At 36.1% G+C, this 19,174-nt stretch overlaps 1 protein-coding gene across 1 annotated transcript in view; it reads left to right on the top strand.

Moving 5' to 3' along the window:
* The window catches only part of cib2 (calcium and integrin binding family member 2), a 32,040-nt gene extending 19,444 nt beyond the window's left edge, over window positions 1–12,596 (top strand). The window contains exons 3-6 of the mRNA XM_056264929.1: window positions 1,901–2,012; window positions 7,567–7,714; window positions 7,907–8,102; window positions 11,746–12,596. Coding sequence (XP_056120904.1) covers window positions 1,901–2,012; window positions 7,567–7,714; window positions 7,907–8,102; window positions 11,746–11,767 — 478 coding nt within the window. The 3' untranslated portion in view covers window positions 11,768–12,596. The remainder of the gene's footprint in view (window positions 1–1,900; window positions 2,013–7,566; window positions 7,715–7,906; window positions 8,103–11,745) is intronic.
* Window positions 12,597–19,174: the final 6,578 nt, after the last annotated feature.

Below are 19,174 nucleotides of genomic sequence, written 5' to 3'. Positions count from 1 at the left end.
TCGCACAGACCGGCACAATCCGCCACACTGTTATGCAAGGTTGGCGTAGGGTTATCGGCAATCGTTATGAATTGGCTTGTATTTCCTTGCATCCTGATTGGATGCCTGTGGAGGAACATGAGATTTGTCTCTGTTCTTGTAACTACGGCAGGGACAAGATACAGTATGTAATATACAATCATCAATACTAGAAATATTTCCACACCCTCTACTAATAGCAAAGCTTTTGTCTGATAACATATTATCATATGTCATGATATAAATATAATGTGCCGCAGAGCAGTTATTGTAATGCATGTGTTTATTATTGACTTCTACTAGCTGGTGCAATTACTAATCACACGTTTAATCACTTCATTGGAGTTTACTACTACAAAGTAGTGTTTCATATTATATAATAACATTTTTTGTTATTTATTGGTGTTGGGAAAACATAATCTAAAGTGTCATATTGGTGAGTCACAAATTTTTTTTTTACAGTCATGATTGGAGATGTGCTTCTTTCTTTCTCTAGCCTTCTATATTTACTTTATCTCTTTAGAGCCGAGTGGATTTTGTTGCTTGTTGCTGTATACTATGTGACATCAGCTTCCTTTTATCCTTTTTTTGTTTGTTTATTATTCATTGTTTATTTTGTTTTGCTTTATTCATGCTTGCTTTGATTTTTTTTTTATCTGTTTATTTTAGTTATTTTATTCTACTTAGTTTTTTGTTTCTGCTTTGTTTTTGTTTTGCTTTTTGTTTTGCTCAGTAATCAACAAACAAATACGATGATGAACAAATTGTTTTGTTTTTGTGACATGTACAGGCCTATTGGTGCAGAATGTTAATTGTTTTTTTAATTGTTGCTTACACAAAGCTTCGTCAACTTTCTATCGTCCTGTGTTTTTGCTGTCCTATCATCTATGTTCAGGTTTTTTTTTTTTTTTTTTTTTCTGCTGCAAAGGCCTATTACAGTGTCTGCTTCCCTCTGTCTTGTTGCCATGCTCAGAATGAGTCATCAGTTCACTGTTGGCTGGCAAGTCTCCAGATCTCTCTGTGAGGAACAAACAGACAAAACAGCCTTGAGAAATATTCCTGCTTATTCAAGAGCACTGCTAATTCTTCTTACACTGAGTGCATAATTATGATGGGTTAGTGTGATTAACAATTGAGTTTTACAGTATTTGTGAAATGCATTTAGTTTTATGCATTGTGGTAATTTCTTTTAAATATAAACCACCGCTGTTGAAGAATAAATGTCAATTGCTGCAGTATACTGCGTAAAAGCAAATTTAAAAACAATTTTTTTTTGCATTGTTGTTTGGTTGTTTGTTCGTTTGTTGCCTTTTTATTTGTTTTATTATATTTTATTTAGCTGTCATTGAATCAACAAAGAAACAAAACAATAAATGAGATGTTGTTTTGACCTGTTTTTGTTTTGTTTTGTTTTGTTTTGTTTTGTTTTGTTTTGTTTTGTTTTGTTTTTTGTTTTGTTCTGTCATTGCATTGCCAAACAAAAATATAAACATTTTCCTGTGTTGCTCTTTGTTTTTCTTTTTCTTTTACTTTTCTTTTCATTTTCTTTTTGTTTGATCAACGAGATTAAAACGAGAAGCTGTTTCACTCAGATATTTGTCAGAATAGGAAAGGATAGACTATTTCAACTTGTTTCATGCTGACTTTAACCTGATATTTTAATTTTACGGATACATATTGTCTTGTATCTTCTTTCTCAGTAAATCAGTAGATTACAGTACTGTGGTCTTCTCTGGTACATTTGAAATGGGCCATTTTGTTCATTCTCATTTTGCAGTAGTTGTGAATAAAACTAATGAGGTCTGATTCAAAGGATGAGGTAAAAGGCCAGAGCAACGATAATGAACTCCAGTAACCAGTTTCCACATTTTCTGCATTGCAGCTTGCATGGAAGATACCACGAGCTGGCTCCACATTTGGTTCCAATGGACTACACCAATGACCCTGATGTTAAAATCCCTTTAGCTCTCATAGTCAACATGCCGGAACTGAAGGTAATTCTAACAGTTCACCACTTTGCCAGTTACTACTTTTGTGATGCAGCAAAGTTCTGCTCCTCTAATCGAATTGGTCCAGCTGCATTCAGAGAGTTCATTTCGTATAACTGCACTGGAATGTTTTACTGTTTGTATCACTTGTCTGTGTTAACTACATAGAAATAAACTTCCAGTTCGCATACAACAGCATAAGGGGTGCAGAAATATACCCAGACCCTTGTTTAGGCAACAGAATACTTGTGCAATGACCTTCTCTGCACTTTTAGTTTATATCAAATATAATAGACACTTGTTTTTATTGGGCAAAATTGGTTTTTAATGACGATGCTGGCTGGGTTGTTTATATGACAGCACAAGCGGTGAGAGCGAGGGATATTACACCACTATGCTTGTGAAAGTTAACGCTCCATGAGATGGTGCCGTTTCAGCAAATTATGTTATAGCGCTTTAGATTTCCCATGGTTGTAAAGACACATACGTTTAATCTGACTAAAGATTTAAGGGATTGTTTATAGTATTAGCCAAAAAGAGCATTAGCTTTATGCTAGCATTAAAGGGTCACTCCACCCATTTCAACATTAATCTTTATTGAAAGTGGGTTATATATGTAGTCGAAATGTAAAAGAAATTTTAAATTTGGTGCCCTCTTGACCGAGAAACGACAGAAAATAACTTTGGGGCGCATTTGTATGTAAGACAACAACTCCCACAATGCACCATGTTGCACAGCTCCGCAAGCCACTCCCACTAATCCAGAACAGCGCAAACATCAGAGAAATCGCTCTTCCGTCTACAAGAAGGCTAGCTGCCAAATGAGTTTAAAATTCATTTCACAAAAAATGTCTAGTTAGTTGTGGCGAGCAGGACGAGGGCGAGGGACGTGAGAGGACGACGCGAGTGATAATGAATGGCACCTGTGCAGCGGTCTCATATCTCTCACGGAGGAGCGGAAGCACAAAAGGAACAGGCCTGATTTTATGTTTTGTTTCTGTTGTGTGTGGCCAGCTGGCTTATACTTTTGTTTTGTATTTGTTTATTTTACTATTAAAACGTTTAAATGTTCGCCGGTTCCAGCCTCCTTCTTCCCACAACAACGAACCCCGTTACATTGGTAAACTCATTAGTGAATTACTCGTTTGTATTTCTTTCTATATGGTGAATTATTGCATGATACCTGCATGTTCAGTCAGGCGAAACTAGGATGGTTCACATCACAACACAAACGTCCGTGTGGTCGTCTGATTCAGAGATTTCGTCCAGGAGAAACTGCCTTGTTGAAATTCTCTGCAGCAGACGGACTCTATCTGTGTCCGTAGCGCACAGCGAGAGCACAGGCACCAGCAGTCCGCCCAGCTCAAGCCAGCCCGGGCTCCTCGTCCGCGACAGGCAGCCGCCTCCTGTTCCACCATCAGCCTCAGCTGCTCTTCACTATATTGGGGCTCGTAAAGATAGCCACGAACAGCGGATTCGAGCAGCAGAATTTCAAAATCCTCTTCTTCCATATCATGTTTAGTTTCTTCCGTCATTGTCGTAACTTCCTATATCCAGAGCGCTTGTTAGCTTAGCTTATAAACAAGATGGCTGATATTGCTTTCAGTATCTGCAAGTGAAGTCCCACCCACTGATCTGTGATAGCTCTGTTAGCGCATTAGGCACAACCCCCTATGGGCGGGTTTGAAAGGGTGGGAATTTGTGCTTGTAGTCTATACAGAAATCCCCCCTTTTTACACTTCCTCCTACAATGACGTCAAATGACGATTTTTGCGTCATTGTAGGAGGAAGTGAAAAAGGTAAATAGTAGATTTCTCTCGTCTCAGGGGAAAATGAAAGAATGTTGCACGACCATTCAATAGTATGACTGGTTGTCTAACAATGGACCTCTTAATGCAAATGGGTGGAGTGACCCTTTAAAGTCATAACAATGTTACTTTATAGAGGAAGTGCTTTAATAACACCATTCATAAGCTCGTTATTGTAAAACTCTTTCAGATCTTTAAAAAAGGCAAGGGCTGATGGATAAAATCAAAGTTTATCCTGTACTTTTTTTAACCTTGTAAAGCCAGCTGTATCATATGATAATCAAAGTTATAAGGCCTCTAATTATTAACTTGATCAAAACTTTGCTGAAACCCCGGTTTTACACAATCTTCTACATGCATTCTGTCGTCTCATCGACAGTTTATACTTTTTTTTAGCAAGTCAAAGGACTTTCAGTATAATTGTAAAAACGTCCCCCTTCAGGTCATGATACATTTATGTGTTTTTTGCTGCAAAATCTTTACTGATTTTTATAAAGCAACTGAATAACTTTTATATTGTTGGTAATATTATGAACATTTACTGGACTAAAGCAACTTGGTTATCCATACATCATTTGTTTATTTTGTTATTTTTTGAAAAAATCATCTTAAAATGCGAGTATCAGATTTGATATCAGGCTTTTGGGGAATGTTTATCATCAGTGTATTGCAATTAATATAACTACAGTACAGAGCTTTGATACAACTAAGCATTGACAACTGATACTTATGCATGTCTGTTAAACTGTTATAAAGATTGATATAAACTGTTATAAATTGATTTGCTTTGCAATCGATCAGAATTCAATTTTACTTTTTGTCCATAATAAATATCAGCAACTGTACCAAATTACTCAGGTTATGCCTCTAAATAAAATTCAGTTGTTTTTTCCTCGAGTATGAGCTCCATATTCTCACTATATCCAGATGAAAACCAAATGTACCTGTATCGTATATCATGGTCAACAAAAACACACATGCAAACTTATATATTAGAGTTTTTTTTAATATTTTGTCTAAAGGTTCAATAAAATGTTCCCTTTAAAAATAATTTTAAAAAACTAGAAATTCAGTCAAGTCAAGAAATTCATTATCATAGTCACTTCGCTGATCCGATCTCACCTTTACTTTTTCTGACTCAGCCCTCAGTCAGTCAAAATTTGTCAGATGTTACAGCTCTAGAATAAGCCCCATTATGTCCCCCATGTTGGAACATAATTTTACTGCCCTTTAAAGCTGTCAGATGGACGAAGGAGCTATAAACCCAACCCTAGGAGGTGGACGATACTGATGGAGACCATTCAAGCTGGGATTGATGGGACTACGACAGCTTCCAGTTTCCAAAGATCCTCTCAACCTTTATAAACATAAATCCCAATCCCCATTCAGTCTGATAATTAGCTTTTTCAAGCAAAAGTGGAGAGATTTAACACACTTAGAGGGCTGTTTACTTGACTTCTGCCAATACAAATGCCTCAGAGTGTTTTGACATTACACATGGATGGATGTTCTCTATGCTGTTGCCCATGAAGCAGCCTAACCTAATTTTCTTCGATTCAAACAAATCTGTTTATATGAACTCTAAACCTTGCAATCTGATTCCATATTTATTTACATGAATGTATTTTAAACAAAATGGCACGTTCAGAAAGCCAGTGCGATTAATGTCACAGAAGTTACCATGAGCATAACATTACAACATACTGTATCTAAAAAATAAAACTGACTTATATATGTCAGAAGAGCTTTTTTAGCTAATATTTTAGGGATGCACAGATATAAACATTTTTGGCCAAAAACCGATAACCGATGTATTGGCTGATAAATCTAAATCCAACTTTTTATGTAATTTTTGAGAGCCTGATTACAAAAACAAAAGTCTCACCATTAAAAGCCATGTCCCAAGCACACAATTATAATGATGTTCTCATTATAATTTTATGTAGCCTATATACACTGGACTTGCGCTGCACATGTTGCACTTAACTGTATTTTCCTTTTCAAAGAGATTCCAATCACATTTCAAGCAATTCAAAACCATCATGGCGAACAGTGCTCATCTGAAGTGTTTCATCTTTAATGTTTCGTCTTTAATATATTGGCCAAATTTTCTTATTGGGGCAATAACGATAACACATATCGGCAGATACCGATATGGTGACCAATATATTGTGCATCCCTAAAATATTTAGTAAATATTCAGTCTCCTGCACTAACCAGTTTGTAATATCTAAAACCACACGTTCGTAAGACATAAAACGTAGGTGAATACACATCACGGCACTGTGCATCTGCACAAGGTATTTTTGAATTCTAATCAGATTCAAACATTTACAGTGCATGCTTAATATTTTCCTATTAATCAGATTTTTCCAGATTTACTCCACACATTCCAATCTAATCGAATTCTCATTCAGATCAAACTTGCGTTGTATTGATTGTGGTTGAAGGCTATTTTGTCTGATTGAACACCCTGACATCATGAAAGAAAGTGCAAACCGCCACTCACATTCCAAAAATTTTAAAGTCTAGTTATAACCATTCACAGGATTTTGAGTGCTATAAACAGAGGTGAAATGTTTAGGTTGATCCTGCTCTGCTGTGTTCATGCTACTGTTCCCAGAGCTGTTGAGTCAGCTAGTAGCAGGGCATAAAAATTCCTTTAGGCCAATAGCCAGTAAGAAATATATGAGCACCAGTTTGGGGAGTCAGCCATTCTACATTTTATACATGACTCACTCAGCAAAACTCCCACTGCTGCACACATGCTTATGTACAGCCATAGATTTTTACTCTAGTGCTAGGCCTAGAAGTAATCTGTAGACGTTCCCCACATTTTTTTCCACTGATTTTAAGGGGAAATCTGTTAATTGATAGTTTGTAAAACATTTTAAAGAATAATATGGTATTGTGTGGTTTCCATTGTATTTACATAGTGATACCATGATCTTTTTTTGTAAAGTTTTACTTAAAAATTCTAGTTCTATATAATAAAAATTACAGGTTTCTATAAAGAATATCTAGATCTATATGAAGAGAGAGGGAGTTGCTATTGTTAACTAATTCTAATACTATTAAAAATGGTTTTCAGTAATTGAAATAAAGCTGAAATTAAATAAAATATAAATATTAGACGAAAAACTTCCATGAAGATTAGAAATGTTGCAACTGAAATAAGTTTAAATCGATGTACTAAAATGGCCAAAACTGGGGTAAAAATAAATGGAAGTTAAATAGAAAAATAAACTAATAAAAATGACTCAACAAAATTACTAAAACTTAAACGAAAACAAAACAAAAAAGCCCGTTTACAATATTTATAATAATGTATAAATAATTCTAAAATTACACTGAAATGCAGCCTCTCTAGTCCTTTTTTTAAAGTGTATCCTAATTAACCTAGTAGATTTCACTGGTGTAGCAGAGCTGTGGAGAGATGAGGATCTTTATTCAATGAACACATAACATAAAGGTAATCCAAACCAGGAGACGATGCCAATTATTCAAACAAGATGATAAGGGAACACATGAAACATAACAGCATTATGTAAAGAGAATGACCGACAAACAAATATTGAAACACAGGGTGTATACACAGGCTAACAAGAGGATAACAAGGCACAGGTGTGGGTAATCAGTTGTTATGGTGATTAGCAAGGGTAACTATGGAGACAAAGGCAAACAGGAACAAACCACAGGAACTGAACACAGGGAATCGTGAAAGAAGAAACCTTTCAATTTCTGTTTTCTAGGAGAATCCATTCAGGAATCGGATTGTGGAATCGTTCTCCGAAGATGGCCAGGGGAACCTCAGCTTCAACGACTTTGTGGACATGTTTTCGGTTCTCAGCGAAATGGCTCCGAGAGAACTGAAAGCCATTTATGCTTTTAAAATCTATGGTAAATGTCATTTTTCATTACCTTATGTACAGTCCACTAGAACAAAAATGTAAAATTATTTACAATGTGATTGTAACAACCAGTTTTAGAGGTTGTAATAAACATTTATATTGCAACATTCATAAACAGTGCAGCAACTTTATAACATGAACTCATTTGAAGTTAACTCTTATCATCATGTTTTGTTCTTAGACTTCAATGTGGATAATTACATCTGCAAGGAGGACTTAGAACAGACTCTAAACAGGTTAACAAAGGAGGAGTTAACACCGGAGGAGGTTATTCTGGTGTGTGAGAAGGCCATTGAGGAGGCCGACCTGGATGGAGACAGCAAGCTTTCCTTTGCTGACTTTGAGAACATGATCTCAAGGGCTCCTGACTTTTTAAGGTAAGAATATTGGTAAAGTGACCTGTTTCCTCAGAGTTTGATTTTGCTGTTGTATTACTAAAATTATTTCATTTAAAGTTAGGCTTTTGTTAGTCCAATCTATCCAAGATGGTGGAGAATGCGGGCAATATTCTCATTATATATATATTGGGAGTTAATGTATTCACATCGGACATACTTTGTCCTTATGAGTGTAAAGCCAGTTATGCTAGTTGCTAACGTCATGGTTAGCACTCTGCTCTGGAGGCACACTGCTATAATTTGGATGCAGTACGCTCAAATATGCTTTATCGGGCAAGAGTTCCTCTGCTTGGCTTTTACAGGCCTTTTTGGACTGCACAGCTGTGCCTCAGAGACCACATGATTGAGAGGGACAGGAACGTTTTGTACCATCATTTGGAGACCTGGAGGCCAAAAAATCTAGAATTGCTTTCAGCAGCTGTCATTCAATGAGGGAATTACTTTCTTGAACACTCATAGAAAGTTAATGCTTTTAGCATTCTGCTGACTGTACGTTTTTGTTACTTAAAGGATTAGTTCACTTTTAAAAAAACTTTTGCTGATAATTTACTCACCCCCATGTCATCCAAGATGTCCATGTCTTTCTTTCTTCTGTCGAAAAGAAATGAAGGTTTTTGATGAAAACATTCCAGGATTTTTCTCCATTTAATGCACTTTGCTGGGCACCAAACGGTTCAAGGTCCAAAAGACAGTTTCAGTGCAAACTGCAAACTGTTCAAAGGGCTTTAAACGATTCCAGACGATGAATAATGGACTTATCAAGCGAAACGATCGGTCATTTCAAAAATAAATAACAAAGTTTAAGTTTAATAATGTCAAATGCTCGCCTTGCTCTGTTCTGTGATGCACGTTCATGACTCTCCTGTTCGAACTCGTTCATCAAAATGAACAAATCTTTTTTCGAGTCATTTGGTTCATTTAACGAACGAAATGAACGAATTGACTCGGAAAAAGATTCGTTCATTTTGATGAACGAGTTCGAACAGGAGTGTCACACAGAACAGAGCAAGGCGAGCATTTGAGCTTATAAAACTTAAACTTTGTTATTTCTTTTTTAAATGAGCGATCGTTTCGCTTGATAAGACCCTTATTCATCGCCTGGTGTCGTTTAAAGCCATTTGAACAGTTTGCCAATGAACCAAATGGACAAATTAGAATTATACAACCTCAAATAGAGGTTTCCAGTGCCAATAAATAATATGGCTGCCGCGTTTTTCAGCGATCGAAAATGATCTAAAGCAGTTAGTTTTTTCCGAATAATATTTTTTATTGCATTTTCTTGAACACTTAAACAGCAATGTAGATCACAAGTCTGTAACAACACATATAATGTACAAAAACAAAGCAAACAAACAAACACTGGGGCACATATTGAAAAGTGCAATAGCACAAACCAACACTGGGTAATACAGTATGTACTTTTTGGAGTCAGAGTTAACAATACATTGCAGTCAATAGTAACCACAAATATAAGCAATAAAGTAGGGTTAATATAGTGCACATTAAAATATATTTCCATATGAATATTATACCTAATTAAGCATTTTGTTTCTCCTCTATTATATTGGTAATATCCCCATGTTCAATACATTATAAAAAGGGACTCCAGAGACCCTCTTAAATTTGTCTTATTTACCCTTAAGAATATAGGTTATCTTTTCATTGCACTGCATGAAGATATTCTTAGAAATCATCTTCTTGATTTTAGCAATCTTATCTGAAAGAAACTGCTTTTTACAACAGCACTGGTCTGCTTTTTAAAACACAAAGTATGATCGAAGATAACACCAAGGTTTTTGACACAGTCTCGCACATTGGTAGAGAGTGGACCAAGCTGATTGATAATGCCAGAAGTCATAACTGATGGGCCAAAGACATTTATCTTATTTTTATCATTAGTTAACTGTAAAAAAAATAATGTCCATCCAGCATTTAATGTCACAAAGACATTCAAAAAGATTAGACACCGAACCGCTATTATTTTTAACAGTATGATAAAGCTGAGTGTCATCGGCATAGCATAGGGGACCTAGGGGAATCATATATTTAAAACAAAAGAAGAGGTCCCAAAATGGAGCCATGTGGAACACCATAAGGTATTTGACTTCACTTAATGGTGGCATGTGTAATTTCTGCACCAACGTCCTAAAACAGAGTCGGTGCTTGTATGACTCAGCAATTTTCCACATTAATGGGACCATGGGCCCCTAAACCTAAAACATTCATTATAGGGTTTAAGGATAAAAATTATTTAAATATTCTGAGTGCTACAAGAAACACTTGAAATCTTTCATCTTCTTGTTTTAATCTGTTGTGCTTCTTTCCTGAAAGAATTAATTGAAGTGCTGATGCATAATCACTCCAATTCATTAAACACTTATGCCTTTTGCACATGGTATTTCAACACAAATACTTGTCTTGATCACTAACCACTCACAATTCAGTTTAACCAGGTGCTAAATGCTGTAAACTCTGTATATACTGTATATACACTACCATTCAAAAGTTCGGGGTCATTACGTTTCTTTTTCAAAAAAGTGAAAGTAAAGACTTTTAAATTGTTACATATATATATATATATATATATATATATATATATTTCATATAAATGCTGTTCTTTTGGACTTTCTATTCATCAAAGAACAGAAGCACAACAATTTAATCAGAAGAAATGTTTCTTGAGCACAAATTCCTCATATTAGAATGATTTCTGAAGGATCTTGTGATATTGAATGATGCTGAAAATTCAGAGTTGCTTTGACAGGAATAAATTACATAATAATTAAATGAAAATAGAATAGTTTTTATTTATTGTAATAATATTTCACAATATTACTGATTTTGCTAAATATATGCAGCCTTAATTTGTTGAACATAAGAAACTTTTTTTCAAATACATAAACTTACTGACCCCAAACTTTTGTATGGTAGTATATTCTTTTTCTAATAATATATGAATCAATAAATAAAATTAATTAATAAATATATAAGTTATATATAAATTGTGTTCAGCGAACCTTTGTTTAGTTTTTTGTTTTTGCCATTTTTGTGCGGGTACCTGATTATGTATATTTCTTTAGTGAATCGGGGGCAAAAACAATAAATGCAGCATGTACAAACCAACAGGCACAATTCAAACTTTGTGAATTCTTCCTTCACTGTTTTAAATGTTCTTTCAAATGACATTAAAGGGTGACACGAGGTAAAATTGTCCGTTTAAGAGAATGACACAGCACTTCCCCCAAGTGAAGTATAGGCACAGGTGGTTAATGTCTATTGTTGAAGATCTATGACAAAGGTTTGGAACTCTTTCTGCCATTCGATCTGGTGGAATTACAAATTAATTTGAACATTTCATTATCAAAAGCCATCTGCTTGAATACTTTTTAAGAACTTCATGCTCAATTGTCATCAGTTACCAGTGAGACAGCAAAATTGCCTCGAATGGTTAAGGCTGTAAAACGCAAATCCTAAAATATATATCCAGGCTTTGTCACTTTTTTGGTCAGATAAATGATGCTTTAGGGGCATGAAAGGGGATCTTTCAATTTTGACTGGTCCATGTGCTTTTACCTCTAATCTAATATGCTATTTCTCTCTTTGTTGTCTTTCTGTACCTCAGCACCTTCCATATACGAATCTAAAATGGCTTCAACGGAAGATACCAATGCCGACGTTCCTTGAACAGACAAGTCCACATCGAAGGATAAATGTCTACCGTTTTCCTTTGGTTTTTGCACCGGAAGCACACTAGACGGGATTACTGACAAATGCATGGCTGTTTTTTCAGAAAACTTTGGATCAGAAATTCCTTGGGTTTTCAGAGAGACAAAATGGAAAGGTGAGGCCTTTTGTGGTTTTGACCCACACACCTGCTCCTGGAGTAAAACTAATGCGGGCGTAAACCGCTTTTATGGGCTTCTACCAATGTCCGTGGCACATTGGACAACATTTTGACTCACTCTCCTGTTTCTAAAGACTCTTATGCGGGATCAAATAAATCATGGGACAGTTTTCAGGAAGGAAAAAACAAACTGGACAAGAGAGTGAGAGAGAGGGCTAAAAGCACATTACAGGCGTCAGCACCACTGAGACAGTGTTTTCTACAGCTATGCAATCTTTCTCCATTAAATGCATGAATTAGATTACGTTCCCCACCTTTTCCCATTCCCTAATGTTTCAACAGCTTAGCCATTTCACAATCTAATTGCTTATAGTACTGGAGCATGACGACAATCATATCTAAATGTTCTCCAGTTGAACGAAGGGCTCTGTCATCATATATTCTCCTATTGTCTTCTTCTCTGTCATTCGCTCTCCATGTATTTGTTCCACCTGCAAATCCCTCTATCCCTTCTGTCCTAACTTGAGGTGTTAGTGTCAAACTGTCTCTTTTCTTTGACTTTTTTTCAGTATTTGATGTGATAGAGGGCATTTGACTTCACTTAAATTTTAATAAAGGTTTTCTCTCAATTGCTGACTGAGTGCATTTGTTTATGATGCTTTATAGGGTTAATGCCAAATTTTGGTGGTATGTATTATTTAAAGGGATAGTTCACCCAAAAGTGAAAATTCTGCCATCATTTACTCGCCCTGTACCATATTCAGTCCTCCGTGGAACACAAAAAGAGAAATTCTAAAGAATGTCCACGCTGCTCTTTTCCAAAAAGGACAAAAAAAGCAAAAGTACCGTAAAATTAGTCCATGTGACTTGTGCGCTATATTTCAAGTGTTTCGAAGCTTTTTCTCTCTTTGTCTTCTTTCTGTACTGCAGGAACTTCCATATACGAACCTAAAATGGCTTTAAAGGAAGATACCAATGCTGATGTTTCTTGAACAGACAACTCCACATTGGAGGTTAAATGTCTACCATTGTTTGCCTTTAGTTTTTGCTCTGGGAGCATTTCGGCCATAATTTACTCATCCTCATATCATTCAAGGCTTGTACAAGTTTTTTGCAGAACAATGGAGGAAGTCAATGGGGTCCATAACAACATTGGAGACATTTTTCCAAATATCTTTTTTTGTGTGTTCAACAGGAGAATATGAGGGTTGAGTAAATGACTAAATTTTCATTTTATGCTAAACTATCCTTTTAAAGGCATTGGTATCAACGTCAAACTTGGCAAAACATGTTTTTACATGCAGAATATTAGAACTTATAGGGAAAATCCCTCTGGAGCACCTTACGACTTGCTCATGTTGGAGATATTGCATTAACTGCTTAAGAGTTGACACTTTTGGTTAATTTATTCAAATATATTTGTACTGTACATTATGTCACATATTCAAAGCTAATTTTAAACAGCCAAACTTTTGCAACCCCATCCTGGTCCTGGTTTTTCCCTTGTCCTTCTCTCTCTCTAGTTCAAGCCCTATGCAGCTGCAAACCAACCAGCCTTAACAATAAAGATGGGCCAACAATGATTCTTCAGCCTATCTGTGGAATTCCACTTTAATGACTTTTAAAGCTGAATGAGATCGTTAGGAGCAGCGCTGCCTCAGCATTCGTATGATTATACACAGCGCACTTTGAGCCCGGTAAATCTCTACCCAGAGATGCACAGAGCTGTCCTTGGCCATGTTAGTTCAGCTGATGATTTACTGGGTCAACCGCATCCTGTCCTCTTAACAGCGTCCAACGTTGATTCAAGCGCATGTTACCGTTTTTGCAAGGAGATTGTTTAAGGTGTAAATATGTATACTGTGATGACAGGGTGTGTATGTGATCCTGCAGATCTTGTCATTTCATACATTGCGTGATAGTGGACTGATAAATCATACATGTGCAATGGATTTATGGTTGGTTTGACATTTTGGGAGCCTGCTATGGCATTGCTATGTGGTTGCTAGGCTGTTTTGTGTGGTTGCTAGGTCAAAGTCAAAAGAGACCCCTAGATATAGATTATATAATTTATCTAGTCTCTTGATATGTTTTGAATGGAAGCAAATTTCAGTCCCATAAGAAAATGCTTTGGTATTTCACAATAAAATTCATAACTATGACAATCAAATATAATTCTATTTTTTCTATCGTAATTGTGTGGTTTTTTTTGTCATATCCATACATTTTTCTCAAATTTCAACTTTTTTTCTCATAATTGTCCATATCAATTCAAAATCTAATTTTTTGTCATAATAGTTTTTATCTCAATTTCGACTGTCATCATTGACTTTGTGTCATAATTATAACTTGTCCTCTCATGTTATTATGTAATAATTACTTTTTATCTCATAATAATGGCTTCATTTATAATTCATAATAATGACTTTTTTGTCTCATAATTTTGACTTGGTCATAATGATGTGATAAAAAGTCAATGAGGACAAAGTTTGTCATTATTATGACTTTATCTCATAATAATGTTTCTTTGTCATAATTTTCACTTTTTATGCCTTCACTATAAACTGTTTTATCATCCACTGGAGGGAAATCATAAGTTTAATATGAGCACTCTTTTGGTAGCAAAATGATCTTAAAGAGATAATTCACCCAAATATTTAAATCATTTCTGCAACCTCATGTTTCTAAACCGGTATGACGTTCCGTCTTTTGTGAAGCACAAAAGAAGATCATTTGAAAAACGTCTCAATGAGTCCAATGTTTTGGACACTGACTCTGACTTTCATTGTATGGACAAAATAAATGAGGCAACAAAAGACAACTACATGAGGGTAAATGAATAATGACAGAATTTAAATTTTGGGGTGAACTATCCCTTTAAATTCCAATAAAGCACCCATTATCTGAAATGGTTAAAGTTTCTCACATTGTTTTTATCGTTAGACAAGTTCTGTGCGATGCACGTACCAGAAACAAATAAAACCGACTTTAAAATAAATAAAAATGCACTTGGGCTTTTGTTAATTGCCAAAAAGATCCCATTTGCAGGGCTTATGTAACCACGAAAATGGTTCTCAGACATAAAACAAGGCATGCCTGGATGGATTGTTGAGGAACCGTTTTAGCGATATCACGGCGGTGTGCGGTCATTAGGGATAAGGCCGCCTGCGCTAATATGCAGTTAATTCCTCATCCCGTTACCTTCAACTCCCTTTATGAGGACTGTATTAAAAACTCCAGTGGGATGTAAGTGCTGATGATGCGCCTTCGTTAATTGCGCCTCTCACCCTGAGCATCTGCTGATTTAGATGTGCTTCTGTTCCAGTCTGATACAGACACTCCAGCTGACAGTAATGTAGGCATTAGAGCATTGATTCTTCTGGACGCAGAGCATAAAACAGGACGTCAGCGACTCACACATGCAAGGTGGTTTGTGCACACACTCTGTGCTGGCCTTGGCTGCCCTCTAATCTTATTAGCTCAGTGATGTTTGCCATCCCAAGATTTTCAAAACCATCCATTTATGTGTGTTTTTAGGAGCCAGTTCGATAACAAGGGAAGGATATATCAGTATTACTGGATGTGTTCAAGTAATGGCTTTTTTTGTCAGGCATGCTAATCTCCTGATCAATAACTGTAAACAAGGAAATGCGATACGTTTGTTTGAATCCGCAAACACAACATTCTCGGTTGTACACAATGATTTGCATCCCATTTTTCACTTTTCATTAATCTGTTAGAATTCCAAGTTTCTTTTGCCACTGTAGTCATGATGTGTATATGCTAATGCGACTTAGCATAGTAGCATGTGTTTCTGGATCAGTGGTTGTATCCGAAATCGCCCCCCATACCCTCAATAACTACTCCGTACATTAGTCATATTGAAGGAGTGAATGAAAACAAATTCAGAAACTTGCTTGTATAAACCTTAATTAAACAATAATCAATTAAAAAGGTATCACTGTACATCTGTAAGTTTCCACTAGCATGGAATCTACTGCCAAGACGCAGGAAATCATTCAGCGCAACCCTCATGGTGCATTATGGGTATTCATTGAGTGTAAATTGGGCGTGCTGCCGTGCATTGTGGGACTGAATGAGTGCACTTGATAATGTCCACTGTTTTCGAACACCACGGTTGTCCCCTCAAATAGTACACTATATAAGGGTATAGGCGGTGATTTAGGACACAGCTTGTTTACTCTTTTTGATTTTAGGATTAATAGATATTATGGTGGTCAAGAGCTGCATCTGAAATCTCATACTGCATGAGTAGTTACTGCATTTGATGAGGAATGAACTTTGCAACCGTTAAAAAAGTATGTTCTACATGTAGTGAGTGTGTGTACTGTATAGTACAATAATGTTGCCTAGGGAAGTATTCATATTCCTATGCAAGGAACATTTAACTGGTTAGCTTAGCCACATTAGCCCCTGCTGGTAGATGCCATTCATCATACACAGAGTGTATGTGCCATACAGACAAAGATACATTTTGTAGGCCGTCTCTCGTCTTTTCTTAAATCTGCCTGAAGTTACACTGTCTATGCAACGAGTCTCTTATTTACGATTTCTGCTCCCCACAAAAACCAGATCAGTCACTGCTGGCAGCTTTATTGTCCCCTTTTACATGGAGATCTTGTCCGACACCATTTGGTCCCTTGAGTTTGTGCTTAAGCGTGCAAATCACAGTCTTGCTTCTCCAGGGAGTCAGAAAGGCCACTATAAATTTCTTCTAGACATAAATTACATGTGAGAATATCACTTCTACTTTCTGTATGGGGTGAGGAAGTTTCTTTGTAATGTGCTTAATTTTCTAGGAAACAATGATTAATGATGTGTTGTTGTGCAATATCGTTATGCATGATCAATAGTCCTATATTTTAATCCACATACAGTTAAGTAGACAGTTTATCTTTTTTTATTAAACACTCTGCATGAGCCAATTGAAGCAGAACATTAATGCTCTTTGGTTGTCGTGGTTGTTTTATGTTGCCCACGCTTATTGTTCTACAGGACGTACAACAGCTAGCAGTGTTTTCGTAGCAGTGAACCAGTTCATTTGAGTCTCAAAACACAGTTTAAGATGGTAGCTGTGTTCTGGATCATGATAACTGGATTCTAGCTGGTCTTAGCTGATCATAACTGGTTGCTAATAGCTTAGCAAGCACCATTGATGAATAAATGGATAGCTAAGGCAGTTTACAGATAATGTGACTCACCTCTGTCATGAGTATTAGCTGATGGCTAATAGCTAAATAAGCAACAGTATAAGCTAAATCAGTGGTTGTTAATAGCTTAATAAACAGCATTAATGAATATAGCCTAAGCTAAATCAGTTAGCTGGTTGCTAATAGCTTAATAAGCAGCATTATAGCAGTTAGCTAGTAGCTAGCCTATAGCACCATTGATGAATAAATAGAAAGCTAAAGCAGTGTACAGAAAATCTAACTCACCTCTGTCTTGTTATGAGTATTAGCAGATGGCTAATAGCTTAATAAGCAGCATTAATGAATATATAGTAAGTTCAATCAGTAAGCTGGTTATTAATAGCTTAGCAAGCACCTGATGAATAAATGTCTAAATTGTCTGAGTATTAGCTGGTTGTTATCTATTTATTAACAAATACTTAAATCTGTTAGCTGGTTGATTGCTAATAGCTAGCAAGCACAATTAATGAATAAATAGAAATAAATCATTTGACAGATAATAGGACCTCTGTCACATTATATTTGTATAGTAAGTACTCAGACGCATAATTATGTTTGTTAGCTGCTATAGGCCTACACCTGATAGCATATTTCATTATTTCGTAGAAGCAGATCATATTGTTGCTGAAAATTATGACTATGAACTTTTCAGGAGGACTTGAATGCACCATAAGCATAATTCATGTATCGGATTTCTGGTGGCCTAAATAATTGCCCGAATAGATGTGTTTACACAGGCACGAATGCATTTACGAATGCACAATCGCTCGAAAATGTATTATAGATTTTAGATTTGCCTGATCTTAATGTTCAGTCCCAAATAGCCTCCTTATTTACATGTGTGAAGTGTTTCTACTGGAAATCTGCCATTTGACTCTATTAATACCCAGTGAAAGGCCATGAAAGAGAACACACACAATGACATCTTGTCTTTCTGTGGTTCCAGCAGTTGTACTGAGTCTCGTAAAGGCACATGTGCACCTGCACAGATGGTCACTGTTATTGGCAAGTAAGGTAATTTAGAAGACTGTAAACTTTAACAGCTTCCAATTCCCACTCTGTGTATTAATAATTATAGGCTCATGGTCAATAAAGTGGGGATGAGACAAGAGTTGTTGTGCAGGCCTACTATTAGTTGTGCCACCCCGATAAAAAAAACCCTGAAAGTGAGGCTTCAAAGCTGACTTTTCAAAATATCAACATTTTATTATATCATCATATAGGCCTACATAAAGGAACATTTTCTCTTCTTTCCAAATTAGTCATACTCTCACATCCCTAACTGAATTTCAATAATATCAAATATGAGTCAACATCAAAATGAATTAGGGCAGCGAATATTTCTGGTGAGACATGTAGGTGTAATGACATTTGTCTTCCCCATCCACACAGCTCACGTCTGATGTTTTTTTCTTTATTTGCATAAGCGTGGTACTAATTTACCTTCCACACTCTGAATGTACACTTGGATATGCGCCTAATAACAGTGCACATTTATCCAGGTTAACATTAACTTTAGAGCGGGGAGCCATGTAAAGTGGCTAACGTTAGGCTACTACTTAGGCTACATGTTTCTAATGATAAGCCACACCTGAGGCTTTTGAATAAAAGCCTATTTAAACTGTTCATCATATAAAACGATCGAGTGTCTTCAGAAAATATTGTCTAAACCGCTCAATTCATATGGATTAGTTTTACGATCTCTTTATGAACTGTTATGAAAGTCTTACAGGTTTGGAACGACTTGAGGGCGAGTAATAATTAATGACAGAATTGTTGTTTTTGGGTGAACTATCTCTTTTAAATGTGCCCGACTAAGCCTCTTCTTGTCGACTAATGATATCTGCTAATAGTTTTTAAAAAATATACTTTTCAAATTTGAAGTACACTACAAGTGCACATTCAATACAATAAAGCACACTTCTTTTTCACAAGGGCCATCATGAGGTACAACAATCACATGACTAACAAGAATGAAACTTGTCAAGACAAAGACA

This window comes from Rhinichthys klamathensis, unplaced genomic scaffold (genome assembly GCF_029890125.1).
Source record: "Rhinichthys klamathensis goyatoka isolate OS25496 unplaced genomic scaffold, OSU_Roscu_1.1 h1tg000228l_1, whole genome shotgun sequence".
Lineage (NCBI taxonomy): Eukaryota > Metazoa > Chordata > Actinopteri > Cypriniformes > Leuciscidae > Rhinichthys > Rhinichthys klamathensis.
The sequence above is the reverse complement of the archived record's forward strand: the minus strand, read 5'-3'. Positions and strand labels throughout refer to the sequence as shown.